The sequence below is a fragment of the Nannospalax galili genome, unplaced genomic scaffold (genome assembly GCF_000622305.1).
Source record: "Nannospalax galili isolate Female #2095 unplaced genomic scaffold, S.galili_v1.0 scaffold15, whole genome shotgun sequence".
Taxonomy (NCBI): domain Eukaryota; kingdom Metazoa; phylum Chordata; class Mammalia; order Rodentia; family Spalacidae; genus Nannospalax; species Nannospalax galili.
The window spans coordinates 5094420-5114307 of record NW_008337322.1 but is presented as its reverse complement, the minus strand read 5'-3'; the positions used below and the strand labels follow the sequence as shown (position 1 = coordinate 5114307).

The following is a 19888-nucleotide window of genomic DNA, read 5'->3' as shown; positions in this document are numbered from 1 at the left end:
GTGGCCCAATTCCAATGTGGGTCAGAAGTTTTCAGACTTTCTCCTTAGGTCTGGAATCTTCTAAGAATGATTTTGGCCTCAGGAACTTGGGTGTTGGACTGACCTGAGATCCTGGCCGTGGCCGTGCCACGCAGGGATGCAAAGGCAGATGGTGTGGGAATAAGCACCAAGATTTCCCAGGGATTGGATTGAGTAGCTGGGTTGTACTGGATGCAAAGGATCAGGGAGAGTACAGGTAAGCCTCGGAGCCACAGAAAGAGGCTGTCAGCCCCAGGAAGAGGCTGGCGGGTGTTGCAGGACCAGGGAAGTAGAGGGAGGTGGGGGCGGGGCCAGATCCAGAAGCAGTGCTCCTGGGGCCCAAGGAAGGCACTAAGTTGGTCTGGGTGAAAAAGATCAGGAAACAGTATTGGTTCCCCAGGTGTCTGGGGCCCCAAGACTAGGAGTGGCGCAGGGCTCAAACTAGGAGTATAGAACAGCGAGGCGGGGGATGGAAGGGTGAATGAGTTTCTCTGGGTGAGAAGGGTCAGGAAGCAGTATTGGTTCCCCAGGTGTCTGGGGCCCCAAGACTAGGAATGGCGCAGGGCCCAAACTAGGAGTATAGCACGGCGGGAGGGATGGAAGGGTGAATGTGGCTTAGAGAGTCCCGGCGCAGAGAGCTGTGCTATAGACTTACCCCAAGAGGCCTGAGGATAGTAGTGCAGGCTAGGAGAGTTAGCCGGTGGTGCAGGCCCAGGGAAGCAGAGAGAGGTGAGGGCGGGGCCAGGACCAGAAGCGGTGCTCCTGGAGCCCAAGAAAGGGACTGAGTTGCTCTGGGTGAGAAGGATCAGGAAGCAGTATTGGTTCCCCAGGTGTGTGGGGCCCCAAGACTAGGAATGGCGCAGGGCCCAAACTAGGAGTATAGCACGGCGGGAGGGATGGAAGGGTGAATGTGGCTTAGGGAGTCCTGGCGCGGAGAGCTGCACTATAGACTTACCCCAAGAGGCCTGAGGATAGTAGTCAGGACTTTTTTTTAATAGCAAGGCTCTTTCATAAGTCATACCATGTATTTTCTGTTGCTACATAATCAGGAACAAACTAGGTACTGGTTGTCCTTCCATTAGATATTTTAAGAAGGATCAATGAGACCTAAATGATGTCATCCTGAGCTGTTATAGAGGGCCCCATCAAGCCTGGAGAGATGGCTCAACGGTTACGAACACTGGCTGTTCTTGCAGAAGACCCGGGTTTGAATCCCAGCACCCACATGGCAGCTAACAACTGTCTGTAACTCCAGTTCCAGGGGATCTGACAGCCTCTTCTGTCCTCTATGAACATTGCACGACAGGGGTGCACTTACCTACATGCAGGCAATACACACATGCACATAAAAATAATAAATTCAAAAAAAAAAAGCTCCAGTGGACTGACCAGGCTTCAAGGGATAGACTCTTAGACAGCCAAGAGCATTTGTTCACTTTTTGGCTGTGGAAGCCATTGATGATTATTGGCTAGAGTAGGGGTTACAGAATGATGGTTTGTTTTTAATTGTTGTTTCTTCTGCATTTATTAACCATAGTTTGTAAGGAAAAACTTTGTGAAAGAATGTTTTTCTGGAATCAGTGACGTACACCTTTAATCTCAGCACTCAGGAGGCAGAGGCAGAGGCAGAGACGGGTGATTCTGTGAGACTCTTGTCTCCAAAATAGTTAATTAGATAAATTGATAGATAATTAGATAAATTGATAGATCATTAGATAAATTGATTGATAGATCATTAGATATGCCCAGTGGACTGACCAGACTTCAAGGGATAGACTCTTACAGCCAAGAGCATTTGTTGAACATAAATTAGACTTGATAGGCCTGTAAAAAAGAAAATAATAACAGTAGAGGGCATGAAGTATACTGGTGTACTATGGTGTGGAGAAGGGAGAGGGGATCTGAGTATGATCAAATACCTGTATGGGATGCTCCAAGAATCAATAAAAATGTCATTTTTAATGAGAACATTTTAAGCTAGCCATGGTGGCCTTTAGTTCCAGCACTCAGGAGGCAGAGGCAGGAGGATTTCTGTGAGACTGAGGTCAGCCTGGTCTCCATACCAAATTCTAGACCAGCTAGGGCTACAGGGAGCCACTGTCTCAAAAACAAACAAACAAACAAACAAACAAACAGAAAAAGAACATTTTAAAGAAAACTCTTTAAAGTTCCTATAATCTCTACGATGAAAATTTCTCATGTTGTTTATTTGTTTTTAACCCTTGTCTTTCAAAGGGATTTCTGAAAGCCTTTGATGCTGAGCAAGACCACTTACTTTTCCCCCACAGTAGCTCCTCTGCCAGCCAGCAGGGAGGGAGCTTCCCAGTCAGTTTGAGATTGATTTCTTTATATCCTGCAGCCAAAGTTGGGGCGCAGGGGGCAGGGGGAATCTTAAGCAGTAGGATCTTGCTGTGTAGTTACTGTGGGAAACCAGGACAAAGGCAATAGCTTATGGTTTGGGGAGTCCTCTGGGACCTCCCTGACAAATAAGTTGTAGGGAGGTTCCCTGTTATTTTCTTTTAATAAACCATGTCTACTGGGAGCAACACTGTCCACCCATGCAGGATAATTCCATTCAAACTCTTATTTTAGTTAGTTGTGTTTTGAAATTAGCTTACTAACCAGTGAGTTTCCATAAGGCTTTTCATGGACCCTTAGTTTGGGGCAGCTGATGCACAACCCTTCCTACCCCACCTCATGTAATCTTTTAACCCTCAGCATCATTCTTCCACTTCTTTTCTAAGTTGGGTTGTGAAATGGTAGGCTTCCATACGGCTTTTCACACCCCCTTTCCTTTGGGTTAGCCTTCTTCTTTACCCCCAGTTTCCCCATACACCCACGTTTCTCCCTGCTTAAGCCTTTCCACTCACAGTGTTCCTCCTCACTACTTTAATTTTGCCTATACTCTGCCATCCACTGAACCCTTACATGTATCCCCTCCCAAAAAAGGCCCCTATCTAGTGAAAGCATGTCAAGGGAACAACTGAACTGCTACACCATGAAGTGAAGTTGGGTAGAGGAGAAAGATTCGAGAAGAAAGTGTGTCACTGGGACAGGGATTGGGCTCTCTTGCCCCTACCGCCACTTTATGCCCTGTTTTTAGAACAATAACTTTTATAATTAACTATTTCATGAGTCTAGTGGACAGAAATATGGGAATAGTTGAAAACCCAGGCTTGAAGGGAAGAATATGGGTATCAGGACATAGAGGGAGATTTGAATGACTGAATTCAGAAAAGATATGGGGATTACTTTGTTTTGTTTCCTTTGTTTGAGACAGGGCCTCACTTTGTAGCTTAGGCTGGTAAGAACTGATTATATAGCCCAGGCTGGCCTTGAACTTCCTGCAGTCTAATCCTCCCGTGTCAGCCTCCTGAATGCTAGGATTTCAGATAGGAGCCACCGCCCTGGTGAGATGCAGATTTAAATGATGACAAGTTCTAGGCTACAACTATGGGAAAGGCTTGCTGAGACAGTCTTCAATGTTGAGAGAAGATCAAAGAACTTTAGAAGTCAGAGTGTTGCTTGAGTTTCATTCTTGCGATGTTGATAGTAGCAGGGGTGGTGGTGACAGTTGTATTGGAGGAGGGAGGACAGTGGATTGGGGCTTGATCTTCAGTGACTAAGTAAGCAGGTAGGTCCACAGAGGGCACAGATAAGAGAAGTGGAGCGCAGTAGACAGGATGCCCAGGAAAGCAGGCATTTTAGAGACCTGGGATGTGATGGTCAGAAAGCAAGAACACGGTGGCAATGCCCACACCAGCTCCTGGCTCAAGCACACAGAATCTCTCCAGGGGTTTGGTGCACATGAACGTTTCTACCTAGAATGACCTCAAGAAAGAGTCCAGCTGCAGTTAAAACGAGAAAACACTCTGGAGGGAGTGTAAAATTTAGTAGAATATAACATGACACAGACTCCTGAGACCATCGGAAGTGGGAGGAGAGATGAAAATAAAGGAGGAAGTTCCAGTCCTCACAGGGACAGCAGAATGTTGCTGATGTGATAGACTAGGTAGGGTGAGCAGTACTTTTTAGACATTCACTGAAGAAATTATATAGTCTCAAAAAACTTTTGAGATTAATTAAGTCTCTTCAATAGGGGGTTGGTTAAATAGCATATATCCAGAAAATGATATAGTCTGGCCATTAAAAATAATATTGGCTGTTGATATAAGAAAATGGCTACAGTATATTTTGGTGAAAAAACATTTTATGCAAACTGCGTGCACATAGTTTTCATTTTTATGAATGGATACTAGTGTGTGTGGTCCTCTTTATGGATGGACAATATTTTTTATAACATTTTGAAATATATAATGAATTTTAAGGACTAATTATTATGCAATGACTTTTAAAGCTGTCTAGAGAGGAAGGTACTTAAACTTAGACCAGGAAATCATCATTTCTTCCACAAATGGAACATACCTTGTACCAGATACCATTCGCTACTACAGATAGGAGCATTAAACAAAATCATGACCCTACCCTCTGGAGCCCTCCATACAACTGAGGGAGGCAAGCAGTAAATAGTATATGTGTCTATATACAACAATAATTATAATAGATAAGTAATACTGAGTAATAGAAGGAAAATGAAATGCCGTAAAGCAAAGTGACCACGAAGCGATAGTTGTTTTAGAAGGCCTTCTTTGACGAGGTGATGTTAAACAAACATTCACGGATGAAGAAAACGAAAGATCTGGAAGAGGCTCTTAAGCAGAGGGCACAACACTTGCCAAGACTCAGAGGTAGGCATCAAGGATAACATGTCTAAGAGTTGTTTATGTTGTTTTTAATCGTGTTATGGGAGGGTATGTGAGGACAAGTGCTGCAGAGGCCAGTGGCATTAGATCACCCTGGACCTGGAGTTACATGTGGTTGGGAGCCACCGAACGTGGGTGCTAGGAACCAGACTCAGATCCTCTGTAAGAGCAGTAGTGCTCTTAACTGCTGAGCCATCTCTTCAGACTGAATAACCCGTTTTTAGTCTATACAACTAGACTGATGGAAAGAATTAGGATTGCAGAAAAGAGTAAAAGTTCTAGTTTGGATCTTTTGACGTGCCTGTCACACTTCTGAATAAGGACATCAGACTGCAGTTGACTATGTGAGTCTGGAACTCTGGGGCGAGGGTGATAGCTGTGTTTGGTGGTCAAGAACATGTACACGCTAATAAAGGTCATAAGAGTGAATGGGGGCTGTGGACTAAGTCCTTACAGGAAATGGGGAGTGTTGGTGATATGAAAGAAAGCCAGGGACCCTACTGAAATAAAAGTCATGCTGTCCTACATTAGAGAAGTTTGCACACTCCGGCTGACAGAGCTGCTGTCTGCCTCCACTTGGTTTTCCATAGGTGGTGTCGCCACTGTCATGACTGCTTTTCCTACTCTCCAGTCTCTTCGTGAGATCAAAAGGTCCACTGGAGGCTGGCAGAAGAGGAAAGCTTTCAGGCAGTAGCAGGGACCTTGTCTTGAAGCCCTTCTGGAGTTTACCTTCTGTCTCCCGATTGGCTGGTTCCTCCAATGGGCGGGGCCTGACAAGGAGCTTGGACTACAAGGGGCTGCCGGGGGAGGGAAGCCGAGGGTAGCGCAGGTGGTGTGGGGAACGCACAGCCAGCTGCAGTAGCCCAAAGACAGAATGGACTGGCTCCAGTAGACTTGGGGAAGATCGCTGGCCCTTGAGGCCTGAGACAATATTAGCAGAGACTATGGTAGCCTGGGGGAAGTCTGATAAGATGGGCTCTGGGTGGAGAGGGGGGAGCTAGGCACTGGGTTCTCATTCCTTTGTAAGTTAATAAACTCACATAAAATATATTATATGGTTTGTCTGATGGCACAGGAGACCCAGAGGGAATTCTAGCCACACCTCCCTGGAGTTTCCCAAAGCTATTGCTTGTGATGGGATCTGTGATCTAATTCTTGCCCTGGGCAGCCCACCTCTGGGGGATCCTACTGTTCTAATGGTCTGATCTTTTCCTGTATGGGCTGTTTTACAGGTATGAGACATCTCTATTCGATCTGGTTCAGTCTCTGAGCCCAAATTCTGCTCCCAAACCTCAGCCCCACCATTCCAGAGCAGCTGGAGCCTGGAACCGCAGTGCTTTCCCACCTAGCCCTCAGAAATCATCCTGGAAAAAAATGGGGGCATGCAGAAGCCCTGAAGACCTGGCAGAGAATCAGATTCTGGAAGATATATTTTTCATATGACTCTGAGGCATGTGCCACACAATCTCCACAGGAGATGCACAGGTTTCTTTACAACTGATGTAGGATGTTAAATCACCTGATTGCAAAGTAATTGAGTGTCTCCTCACAGGGACCCACCTCACTGGCATCCTCTTAAGGTATTGAATATAGAAATCATTCTCATGAACAGGGTGGTTTTGATCAGACCAATCAGTAGATACCACACTAAAGGAGGTAGGTTTGGGGATGGTACCTTTTCTAGGCCAAACAGAGATTAGAAACTTAGAATACTTTCTGATGGTGGACACCATTGACTTTTTAAGAGTGTCATTTTAAGAGTGTTTTCAGTCTCCCTCTGGAAAAAAAATGTCCCTTTTTTTAATACATGGAAAACCTTTCCACTGAAGGACTGCGAGCAACACCTTCAGAAGGTCCGGCCTTCTTCTTCCCTCACTAATTCTAACTGTGGTCTGTTCATGCTGAAGTCAGGATCTTAACATCACCTGCACTGGGGACCAAATACAAGTCAGTCACAGTGGTCATCAGCCTAGTCATTGCCTGTACCTTAAACTACAAGGTGCAGTGGGCTGGAGGGAAGGGCCCAGCCAGGCTGTGGAAAGGAGCAGCATTAAACTCCACGTGGGAATGAATGCCTGGGGAAATCCCATGGAGGCAGCCCCCTTCCCCAGTGCCCAGGCAGCCCTCCTCCAGGAAATCCCATGGAGGCAGCCCCCTTCCCCAGTGCCCGCGCAGCCCTCCTCCAGGAAATCCCATGGAGGCAGCCCCCTTCCCCAGTGCCCGCGCAGCCCTCCTCCAGGAAATCCCATAGAGGCAGCCCCCTTCCCCAGTGCCCGGGCAGCCCTCCTCCAGGAAATCCCATGGAGGCAGCCCCCTTCCTCAGTGCCCGGGCAGCCCTCCTCCAGGTGGTTGTGTCTTGTATGCCAGGATGGAGGTTTATGTGGACCCCAGTGTCAGATGCTCCTGTAAACTTCCCATGGTTGTGTCTCAGGAAGATGGTACTTAAGAGGGTGGCATCCAGGGGTTTTTAAGTTGACAGGCTTCTGCCTCCATCTCCGTCCATAAGAATGAGCAGCCCTGGTTCAGTTGCCCAAGTGCCCCAGCCATGCTGAACAGCTTCCATGGCCCCAAGCCAAATCTTGTCTCCAGCTGAGCTCAGTCCTCCCGGCCTCTCGGTGTCATATTCTTCACCTGAGGTAAATGGAAGCAGGACTGACTTGGCCTGGTCATTCCCTCTGAATGCTGAAGATTCATTGTAGACTCCAATTTCCTTTTCAAGTTCACCCCTGAGAGAAACCAGAACAGGCTCATTCCATTTCAGAACGTGTCTGGAATGTACAGCTTTGTTTGCTGTGGCAGAAGTGGCCATTTCCTCAATAAGGTTTCCAGAGCCACCTCCTTCCCACTATGTGTCACAGCCATTCCCTTAGACCGGCCCTGACCTCAGGTCCCAGTGTCTTTATGCTCTCTGAAGTACGAGGATCCAGAAGGATGAGAAAAGGGTTCAGATCTCTAGAAAATTCATAAACAGCCTAAAAACTAAAGGTTATTTTGGATGCTGTGCCAGTCAATAGAATTTAATTGCCTCTCCACCTACCCCACATGGGCAGTTTGGAAGAGAGAAGACAGGTTTTCAGCAGCTCATCAATACGTCGCACTTGGCCTGCCAGGTGCCTTTCTTCTCTGTCCCGCAGGCACTTGTTGGCATTGGTGTGAGGGCAACGGGATGGTGATCTGTACGTGACCGAGTGTCTGTTATTAGTCAAATGATATATGTTAACATTTTAATCTGTATTAAATGTACTTTGATATGTGTGTATGTGTTGTTATTGCAGTCTTGGGGCTTGACCTAATTGCAGTTTAATCCCACTGTGGGGGAGGAGTGGGAAGGCAGTAGAATCAATCTGCCCTCCCTCAATTATGCTCCCAGTAGAGGCTGACTGGGACTTGCTTGGCCAGCCCCTAGATGTTTTCCCAAAACAAGACTGCACTCACATTGAAAGTGCTACAGCTACAACATTGCCCTCCCTGCAACCCACCACTCCATGAGAGAAAAGCCAGTGTTTATAAAGTGGAGACAGAGTATGTCTGCTGAGCTCCCCTAAATCAGGACCAAAGTGCTTGACATAGAAAGCCAAAATTCATCAAGGAAAAGCTTTTGTGGCATCACTCCTCCAAGAGGCATACTTGTGTATCCACACCTGATCCCCACGGTAGGGACTTGTGCACAGCCCTTCAGATGTCCTGAAGAGGGAAGGACTGTCCTGCAGAGCCACTCTTCACCTGACTGCTTCAGCACCAGCTCATCTTGGAGGTTTGCTGGCCAAATCTGGGAAGGAGAGAGGACTGAAGAGCAGAACCAAGTACAGCTGACTACAGGGTATAGAAGCCTGGCAGACTGCCCCCAGCTCACCCTGTATCCTCAGCTTGGTGTGTGTTGTTTTTGATGTGGATTCAGTGTGTGGTAAGTTGATAAACGATCTCTATGACTATTTCCCATGTGGTTTAGACAATAAACTGTCCCCTTGCACACCTCTGCTTATCAGTGGGGAGAGCCTCAGCAGAGCCCAAGTTACCCAAATGCTGTTCCCTTCATTGTGGGGACAACAGGAACTCATGGTCAGCTGGGAGAAAGGAAGTGGTGTGCCACATCCCAGGTTGTGGTCACTGCTTGCTCCAGTGTGTTCCCATCTGCTGGGTACCAGGATTCTTCTAGGGTCTATGGTTGCTGGTTTGGAAGATTCAGTCCATACACACCTGAGTCCATCCCCACAGCTGCTCAGCAAGGAAGACGTGTCACAACCCCAGGAGACCAGACAGGAGCTGTGGTCCTGCCTGGTCAGTTTTAGGTGCTGGAAGAATGCAAACAAGGGCTTGCATGCCAGAAATGCCTAGCTCTGAGAGCACGCCCACACATCCAGCCAGCAAAGGCAGCTAAAGACCCTTCTCCCAGGCCAGCCTGACACCCTCACCCAAGAAGACCGAACAACTACCGCTCAGGCAAAGGTGGCAAAAGCGGAACGGTCACTTCACCCACTGTTACACTTGAAATGAAGTAAGTAAGCAGTTTGCTCAGGTTGTCAAGGTTACTGTCAAGCATGGGGACAAAGCTGGGCGTGAGTGGAGTATTCCTTACCCTCAGAGGATTGCTCAGCTGCCAGCTAAAGAGCCAGGTTCAGAGCTCGGTGGCCCCTTGCATGCTTTCTTGACCTTGCTGTTCCATTCAGAAATGGAACCTTCTTACCGGTAGTCTAGGCTTCCACTTCACAGCTGTTTTCCCTTCCTGGCATCACCACAAGCACATTCAGACCTGGATAAGCACCTTCTCTTAATCCATTGATGTCGCTACACTGACCTGAAGATTCATTATTTATAAAGATTACACATTTCTTTTTCATAGTCCTGGAGGCTAGAAGGCCTGGGATCTGGGCACTGGCAGCTTCAGTTGTCTGACTGGACTGTATCTGAGGGGCAGGTGGCTCTGTCATATGGATCAAGACCTAGCTAGCAGATAGCCAAACGTTGCGTCAAGCATCCTTTAAAAGGGCTGTAAGCTCTTGCAGAGGACCCAGGTTCAATTCCTAGCACCCACATAGTAGCTAACAACCCTCTGTAATTCCAGTTCCAGGGGATCCTATGCCCTCTTCTGACTTCGATGAACATTGCACGACACAGGTGCACTTGCATGTGTGCAGGCAATATGCTTATATACATAAAATAAAAATAATAAAATATTTTTAAAGAGCTTTAAGATCATTAAGGAAGGAACCCTGGTTGCCTGACACCTCAAGGCCCCACCTCTTAGCATCATCACATTAGCAACACCTGGATTTTAGAAAGGCCATAAGCAAACCATACACAAAACCTAGAAGGTGCTCCCAGCCTCTTCTGCCTGCCCCACCATAAACCTACCGCATTCCAGTCACAGCAGCCTATGACTGGACTCGACCCAAGAGCCCATGTAATCTACCGCTTTCATTAAAGAAGAAAGGTTTTTTTTCTTCTTTTTAAGTGACCCAGGTGAGTCCGTCAGAGCCTATCAGTGGCAGATCTGGCTGCCAGGCTCACCTCCCCACTACAGCAGAGGACCTGCCTTCACCTGCTTTTCCAAGAAAAGCATTTTTAAGAACCTTAGCTAGACCTAAGCACCCCATGACATCTCTTAGGAGTGAGTCACAGATTTCCTCCACAGGGGCTTTGCCAGTTGTTAGACCTCAAGGACTGTGTGATGCTGTCTAGACTTCTGTCTGCAGAAGTAGAGACATGGGGAGACTACCTAAAGTACTATCCCAGGAGGAAACACTCATCTCCAGGTGTGAAGGACTTCTCTGTCTAACAGAGGCCAGCCATAGCTCTAGTGAAGACCTCAAAGACCATGGCAAAATGAAGGTGAGCCCCTGAAAGCTGGGTGGAGGAGGGGCTGCTCTTGTTGAAACCAGTTGGCACTGGAAGCCAGTAGGAGTGATCTAGTGTTCATGTTGCCAAGGCGGCACCAGCTGCCTGCCCTGACTTGCCAAGTCCTAACTCGGGTGCTCAGGTCTTAATCCATGCTTTTGGGTAGTTGAGTGCTCTCTGCCTGTGGAGCCCCGTGTGGTAGATGCTGTTGACCTCTCTAGGAAAGTGGTCAATAGCATGAGCTATGAAAGCAAGACCTTGGTACAAATCCATTGTGAGTTGTATGTGGTGGTGCATACACCTGTAATCCTAGCCTTCAAGAGGCTAGGGCAAAAGATCACACGTTCAAAACCACCCTGGGATATACAGAAAGACTCTCCAAAAAAGCCTGTTGCACCGCTTATTTTCAGAATGACCTTAGGCAAAGTATTAACCACATGAAATGTAAGTTCATCTGCAAGATGGAATGATGGTGTTTACCTTTCAAAAGATTGTTGTAAGGTAAAATGTAATGAGGTAATGTATGTGAATGGTCTAGGTGTGATATCTGAAATACAAGAAGCCTCATTAATAGTAACCATCACTTTTTCTTAAATTGAATGGAAAACAAAGCTTCTTTTGTGTGTGTGTGTGTGTGTGTGTGTGTGTGTGTGTGTGTGACAGAGTCTCCTTGTAACTGCAGCTGACCTGGAACTTGCTATGTAGACCAGGCTAGCCTTGAACTCATGGAGATCTGCCTGCCTCTGCCTCCTGAGTCCTGGGATTAAAGGTGTGCCCCAACACACCCGGCATTGGAAAATCTTAATATCAAGGAAACAAGAGCCATTGGTAAAGTTTTTTGAATCTAGATTTTGGGTAGGAGCTATAAATGTTAGGGCTCAAAGGTTGCAGCTCTGTCCACTGAGTTTATTTAGGCTCTCCTGGAAGACGAGAAGAAGGAAGGGAGATCTGCCCTAGATTTTGGAATAGTATGTGTAGCAGGAATGGATAGTAGGGGCAGATTCTGGATGGGAAGCTTCAGAAATTGAGTGTTTCTTTGCAAGAAAACTCCAGGTGCATTTGAAAAGAAGGTGAGGAGGGATGTCTAAGTGGGGTATTAGAAGGTGAGGAGGGATGTCTAACAGGTGGGGTATTAGAAGGTGAGGAGGGATGTCTAACAGGTGGGGTATTAGAAGGTGAGGAGGGATGTCTAACAGGTGGGGTATTAGAAGGTGAGGAGGGATGTCTAACAGGTGGGGTATTAGAAGGTGAGGAGGGATGTCTAACAGGTGGGGTATTAGAAGGTGAGGAGGGATGTCTAACAGGTGGGGTATTAGAAGGTGAGGAGGGATGTCTAACAGGTGGGGTATTAGAAGGTGAGGAGGGATGTCTAACAGGTGGGGTATTAGAAGGTGAGGAGGGATGTCTAACAGGTGGGGTATTAGAAGGTGAGGAGGGATGTCTAACAGGTGGGGTATTAGAAGGTGAGGAGGGATGTCTAACAGGTGGGGTATTAGAAGGTGAGGAGGGATGTCTAACAGGTGGGGTATTAGGAGAGGGTGTGGGATTAAGGGAGGTAGTGGAGCAAACTAAGCATGCTAAATGTCAGGCTATGAAGGTTTATCCTTCAAGCAATGAAAAGCCATAAGCTACTTTGAAATTACTTTAAAAAATATTCTTCTAAACTGGGTGTGGTGGCACACGCCTTTAATCCCAGCACTTGGGAGGCAGAGGCAGGTGGATCTTTGTGAGTTCAAGACCAGCCTGGTCTACACAGTGAATTCCAGGACAGCTGGGGCTACAGGGAGACCCTGTCTCAAAAAGACCAAAAAAAAAAAAATTCTTCTAGTGTTAGTGGCAGTCACTACGAATGGAGAGAAGACATGGAAAGTCACACTTATCTAGTGCCTACTGAGTGTTAGGTGAGGTCTGTGGATACCTACCCAGCAGCTGCTCAGAGAGCTTGGAGGTTTTGCCTCAGCTACTAGCTCATGGCACTACTATGTGGACAGGGAGTGGATCTGTGTACACCCATTGTGCAAGACTCTTCATGCCAGCCAAAGCCCGTGAGACTTCAGACAGAGACACCAATTCTTGCATCGCAGTTGCCCCAGCTGGGGAGAGACTAGAAGTTTGTCAGGGCCACCCTGCTCGACCAGTAGCCTTGTAGTGTTGTAGGTCTGTCCATAGGTCTGGAGAGAAGGTGGGTATTAGATGTTCTGCTGTCATCAGGATATGTAACGATTCCTCCAAAGTCTAGCTCTTGTAATAACTCCCCCAAAGGCAGTAAGGGTGATAAGATACACCTAGAATTTGACCCACATACTGAGAAATGAGTTGGGAAGACCTCAGCTGTTGCATGAAAATGTACAGCAAAGGAAGTCGGGATGCCAGTGACTGACAGGATACATCACAAGGCCTGAGGAGAGAGGAAGAGCAAGCAGTGGAGAGAAAGGTCAGAAGTCACTCTGGGCAATTCCTCATAGAGTGGCAAGGAGAGTCAGCAAGGTGCTGGTCCAAGTAGTGGTGATTCAGAGTGAAGGGAAGGACTTTGGAAGCAAAGAAGTACTCATTAGCCATCAGACTGTGCTGATGGAAATGCAGATTAATGTGCATCCACTTCAGAAAATCATCTGGCAATTCTTGAAAATGTCAAACATGGAAACGGTGGCCCAGCAGTTCCAGACTGGAAGAGAAATGGAAAGAACTCAGTTGTCCCTCCGCTAATGAGTGGATAATCAAAAACATGGCATATCCATATGCTGGAATAATACTTCACAATCAGAGGGAATGTGCCTACTGCCATACATTACCCTTGAGAACATGAAGCCGAGTAGAAGAATGTAGTCATGAAAGACCACATACGGTATGATTCTTTCCCATGGATGTCTATAGGCAGATCTGCAGAGACAGCTGATCAGTGGTCACCTAGGATAGGGGGAGTTGGGTGGGAAATGACTGCTAAAAACTTGGGTTTCTCTTTAGAATGTTGAAGATGTTTAAAGTTGAGACAGTTGCACGCCTGGTCTGTACAGTGAGAGGTAAACTGTGGATCTAAGTTAAACACATTTTGGGGGGATCATTTTGAGACAGGGTCTTCCTCTAGCACACATTTTTAAAGGAACGAAGGAAAAAAAAAAAGAAAGAATTATGGCTGCCTTTGTTCCTTGCTAGGTGGTGTTGCTGAGAAGTGAGGGACAAACAGTTGGTCAGGATTCCTCCACCCAGGATGTGGGGAAGGTGGCTTGTAAGGTCTTTAAGGGGATTGAGCTAACTGCTCACTTAGAAATCTGCCTATAAAAGGAAGGAGAGACCAGAATACAGAATAGAAGAGACAAGAAAATCAGGTGAAGTCTGGGAGATTGTGGACATTTCTTCAAGCTGAGAAACAAATCTTCACTTGAAGTCCTGTGGTTCCCAGCCCATGTCCTCAGACTCAGAAGGCAATTCATGAACAGTTTCCCTTATTCCAGAAAAGAATAAAGGAATGCCTTACATGTCAGGACACTGCCACACAGCATCACTTCTTCACTCAGAAGTGGAAGTCACTATGTCAACTCGTAACCTCAGTTATTGTGTGTGAAGGGAGGTTGCAACTGATTGACTAGCATGTCTATACAGCCCAAAACACATGCATCTGTACTTAAAAAAAAAGGCAGATAAATCTACACATTCACTTTCATAAAACCATCTCCAAAACTAGAGTATATGGCCATATGAACAAAGGCTGCAAAAAGCATTATGGGTAAGAAGAATTTAAGAGGACAAAATTATGTCATCTGGGGTGATGGCTGGAATGACAGCCAAGTCAGGATAGGGCACCCTCCTGTGTAATGAAGGCGTTGGGCATATGGAGCAGAGGCCAAGAAAGTCTGAGCAGCTGTGAAGTATTTGCTGTGGGTAAGCCCGGCAGTGGGCTGGCCTCTCTCTGCTCCTTGGCAGCTGGGCTTATTTTCATAACTTTTTAAAAATTGATTTCAGTATGATGGTTTTTCTTAAAAGCCACTTCAAATCCGTTATGGGGTGAAGCTGTGTATACATCTATCACACCTAAAATTTGAGTGCTGCATTTTTTTGACTCAATAATAAAAATGAGGTTTAACAAGACTCACCAAGGTCCCCAGCTAGTAAGGAGCAGAATTCAAATTCAGAAACTGGGTCACTGTTCATTTCTTTCCCTCTCTTTTCCACTTCCAGTCAATCTCCAAAAGCATCAAGCTCACTTTCTGTTGCTACCCACTCCCCTGCCCTGGAGGCCCGCATGCACCCTGCGGTGTGTGACCGCCTCTGCCTCACTCTTGTCTTAAAGTGGAATCCTGTTAGAACCTTCTCCTGGGGTTATTGTGAAGGTTAGGCCAATTAGTGCATGCAAGTGTGCTCAGCCCAGACTATAGTAAGCACTCAACCAGGGCACCTTATCCAGTATCATTCTCCACAAAGCCCGCAGGGCCATCTTGCCATGTCACACCCTGGTGGCAAGTCAGTTTCCTGTGGCTCTTATGAGTCTAGCCTGATGGGGCTGGAGAAATGGCTCAGCAGCATAAATAAAACTAGCAAATATAAATAAATAAACACTAGCAAAAATAGTCTGGCCTGGACCTGCAGGTGCAGGCTCTTCGTGATTTGGCCTCCTGAAGTCTTCAGGCTTCTGCCCCGTTCTTCCCTCTGCACTGTGTGCTCCATTCCCTCCGAAACGTCCCGCGTCTTAGCGTGCTGTGGCAGCTGTCCCTAGTCTCATGCCCTGCTCTCGCCTCTGCGTCCTTTAAACGCTTCTCGTGTTTTGGTAACTGTTTCCTGCATGATTCCTCCCTTGTACTCTGCACCAAGCTGGTGAGAACAAGACACCAGTCTGATTCATCACTAATCCTCAATGCGGCACGGTTCCTGGCATGTTGTAAGCTCCCGATCATAATTTATCAGACAGACGGACAGTAGAGCCCACGAGGAAAGCAGGGCTGGGGTGGGACGAAACAGACCTGAGGCTCCCGAGTCCTTCTGCGACCTCAGTTCCACTCTAGGCGTGTGCAGTTCTCGAAACAAAGGAGAAAATGTGGGCTGGGGGGGGGCACAGCTTGGGCACCTGCAGTGCTCTCCCCCCACTCCCACCTCTGCAATGATTAGCATTTACTTTCTTCCAAACTCAGGATTTATAACTTCTCCACTTGAAAATGCAAGGGACTCCCCAGTACTTATGGGACGAGGAGCATAGGTAACCCTCGAAAGGCATGTCAAGGCTCTCAGTATCTGGCCCCAATGTCCCTCTTTTGCCTCTTCCACCTCCCTTACCTCCTTTTGATCTCTGCGGCTCGCGTCTGTCAGTAATGTCCCAATGGCATACTGCTCTTTCCACCTGGTCTAGGTAGATCACCCCAGACCATATCATTTGTTACCACTTACATGAAATGTTCCTGCTCCCCCAGGCTGTACTTCGGGCTCCAGTAAGACTTGCCGGTACGTCCAACCCACAGCCCGTAGGCACATGAGGTCAAGGATAGCTATGCAGCCCAAAACAAGATTGTAAACTTAAAATGTGATTTTTTTTTTCATTTTTTGTGACTTCATTATGCAATTGCCAAATGTGAACTTTGTCGATGTCAGTGTCACAATGTCAAGATGTTGGATATGCCTACGAGTCTGGAGCCCCTTTTACGGCCTACCTCACTGTGCTACACTTCTGTATTGGAGTGTCAGGTGTCCAGACTAACATGCTGCCTTGGAGAAGCCAGCCTCACCGTTTGTGAGGTGTAAGCTACTCAGTGAGTTATGCTGCCTTCTGAACCCAGACATATAAATCCATCGAATCCCCTGTAAAAATGAAGGTGATAGCTCTTCCCTACAGGTTTGGTGCCTGGCTCCCTGCTGACCTAGCCCTTGAACCTACCAGAGAAAAGCCAGAGTGAGAAGGTCGAAATTCCCAAGAATGTGAAGCTTCTAGAGCAACACTGAGACAGGGTTCCTTGGATCATAGAGCCAGAAGGCCCAGAGGCAGGGGCCAGTGTTGGTGTTTGAAAGCACAAGAGATGGCTGGCCTGGCCGGCTTCCTTTGAGAGCTGGCTCCTACAGTCAGCAGTCTGGTAACTGCCTGCACCCCACCCCACTGCACCACCACACCGACAGTAGCTGCCCCTAGCAGAATGACCCAGGCCTGTGACACGTCCCTCTTTTCTTCTCCCAGGTGTGACCCCCCCGCCTCCTTTCTCCTCTCCATCTTCACCAGCTGTAGGTCCTAAGGTGGCCATCACCCGCTGAGATGCAGGACAGCATGCTGTGGTCAGGTGAGGTGAGGCGAGCTACGGAGCCCCCATTTCCCACCTTCTCCTCTCAACAGCAAGTGATTTAAACTTGTTGGATTTACATTACATTGGGAAATGGTAAACGGTGTAAATTTGCTATGCTTTCTAGGGACAGTTATTTATGAAGGGGCATTTTTAACTCAAGTGCTAGAACTGTTAAATCATTATAATAGATTCATGCTATTCGGGCTTTCTTTCATCATAATAAATTTTTTTCTGAGCATGAATGAGGAGATCCATGATTCCTCTAATATACCATTATGTACTTCTCAAAATGACACAGCTTACTACATCAAAGTGGAGAAAATAGGAGATTTACTGAGGGAGAGTGGGGAAGTTGAGTGATGACAAGCAAGTTAGTGTGAGAAGACCCACAGGATCCCCAGTGCTGCGCAGGAGCCTGGTCCCTTTGAGCTGCTTCTCAGGAGGCGCTGGCTACGTTTGCAGCTCCTCAACTTCCCACCCAAGCTTAGGAAGGGCTTCTGAGGAGAGAGATGGGACCAGGGATGCCAGTGGTTTTTCTGTCTTGTTCTGTCCAGGGGCAGGCATCAGACTGAGGCTGGGGTAGAAAGGGAAACGTCTGCCCACCGTGACAAAGTCCTTCCCAAAGCGTCGGACCGGTAGACAGCCATCTTGCTAGAGCTTCTTTCCTCTGTCCCTCCTCACCTGAGAGCTCATGTGGACCTCTGGATTCATGGCCTGCCTCAGATTCTCAAGGAGTCTGTGATCCCAGAAATTCAGGAATCACTACTCTTGGGTGAACTCTGAAGCACTTTGACTGTCCACTGTGTATTAGGGAGATGCAACGACATGCTCTTAATTCCCAGCACCACATGATGCACCCGCAGAAGGTCAAGGTGAATTACAATGCTATTTCCTTGAGGTCAATGCAGACAAAAGGCCAAACAGCAGCCCTTTCCTGGGCAAAGGAGTTTAAAAGCACGGGGGCCAAGGATCTAAGGTGATTGAGATGGTTAGTGTTGTCAACTTGACAGGACCTACAGTCACCTACAAAACAGGCCTGGAGGTCCACCTTGAGGGATTACCTAGGTTAGGTGAGCCTCTGAGCATGCTGTGAGCTTATCTTGACAAGGCTGGCTGAGGTGGGAAGACTTGCCCAGGAAGGGTGGTACCATTTCATGGCTGGGATCCTGGATAGAGTAAAGGGAGCTGAACAGCCCCAGCAGCTTTCATCTCGCTCTGCTTCCCGAGTGTGGATAGGATGTGACAGCTGCTTCAAGCTCCTGCCACCTTGACTTCCTTGCACCCTTGAACTGTGAGCAGAAATCAGCCCCTTCTCCCTTAAGTTGCTTTTGTCAGACTTTTATCACAGCAACAGAAGGGAAACTAAGCTAGTGAGCAAACTCACCGACAACTTTGGGTGCTAAACCTGATATTTAAACCCTGAGGAGAAGCAAGGCCCATGGAAAGAGACCCGTGTGGCTTCCAATCCCAGCAACAAGTCTACAGTTTCGTCCGTGCTCCATCAGCAGCCTGGATCCAAGAGTTAGCTCCACCAGTGCTCAGCCTGAACAGTGTCCACTGCACACATATTCACAGCTGCCTTTGCCCTGCCTAGCTCAAAGTGGGACTAGGATGGAAGGCTTCACACAGACCTGCTGGGTAAGCGATGGCACAGGGCTCATTGGGCATCAGGTGTTTTCAGTTTCTCTGAAGGCTGGCAGGTGGCAGCCAGGCCTCCGACGCCAGAGAGCTGGGGACTCGACTGCAGCAAGACGGGCAGCTTCCCACTGCGTGCCCAATTCAAGCGGGCTTCCAGCGTCTCCCTGGCCTTGGCAGGGTACCCACCGCCCAAATTTCAGGGTGCTACTCACCTGCTTTTCCCATCGAACTGGAACATCATTACCCAGGCAGGGTCCTGGCTTCTCAAGACACCTCTGGCTCTCTAGACCTCAACTGGGATGAGTGTTAGTAGCAAATAAAGCTGAGCGCTGTTCTAGGGCTGGACCTTTCTAGCTGTGTGGGGTTCCACTGAGGTGCTGTAAATAACTAATGGTCTTTCCTTTCCCCCTCCTCATCCTCCCCCACCTTTAGTCCTTTCACACCCATCCTCTTTCCTCAGAATGGAAGAACTCAGTAAAGCGCTTGCCTTGCATGGTAACCAGTTTCATCCCCAGAGCCCATGTGAAAAAAAAGCCAGGGGGTATGGCCACACTTGTAATCCTAGCCCTGGAGAAGCAGAGACAAGAGGATCCAGGGACTGACAGACCAGCCACACTAGTCTACTTGGCAAACTTCAGGCCAGTGAGAGACACCATCTCAAAAATAAATAAAGGTTAAAATCTCATTCAATTTTATGTCTTACAGGGCTTATACTGAGTTCAATATTGTATAACTGTATTAATTCAACTGTGAACCTAGAAACTTGCAGCCGCTTGTGAAAGAGATGTACTTTTGCTCTGGAGTGTGTTACTGAATATGTTAAAGCTGTAGTGAAATGCTTCTTCTAATCATGTAGTTATTAAAAATTAAAAAAATAAAATAACAGGGCAGACTTTATATCCATACTCAGGTACTAAGGATCCGAGTGTAACCGACTGTGGCTAGTAATAATCAAATACATAGAGATTAAAGACACATATGCAAACATGCAAGTGTTAGTAGCATTAAAAACGTAGGAAACAGCATATTTTAAAATGAAATGGATATCTTTAAAGGGTAAAAACTCATTCAATTTTATGTCTTACGGGGTTTACACTGAGTTCAATATTGTATAACTGTATTAATTCAACTGTGAATCTAAAAATTTACATCCACTTTTGAAAGAGATGTATCCTTGTTCTGGAGTGTGCTACTGAATATGTTAAGTGTAATGAAATTACACTTCTAATTATGTGGTTATTAAATTTTTAAAAATTAAAAAATTAAAAAAATAAATAACAGGGTGCACAGTGACTGAGGAATGATGACACCTGAGGTTGTCCTCTGGCCTACACACATACACACACCACACACACACACACACACACACACACCACA

General features: G+C 47.0%; 1 protein-coding gene across 3 annotated transcripts in view; it reads left to right on the top strand.

The window, feature by feature from the left end:
* Positions 1-8036, top strand: part of Kiaa1328 (KIAA1328 ortholog) — a 335550-nt gene extending 327514 nt beyond the window's left edge. For 2 of the 3 annotated variants that reach the window (XM_029563282.1, XM_008832505.3), the window contains one exon: positions 6014-8036. In XM_029563282.1, coding sequence (XP_029419142.1) covers positions 6014-6224 — 211 coding nt within the window. In that variant the 3' untranslated portion in view covers positions 6225-8036. The remainder of the gene's footprint in view (positions 1-6013) is intronic. The other variant, XM_008832506.3, reaches the window with a different exon arrangement.
* Positions 8037-19888: the final 11852 nt, after the last annotated feature.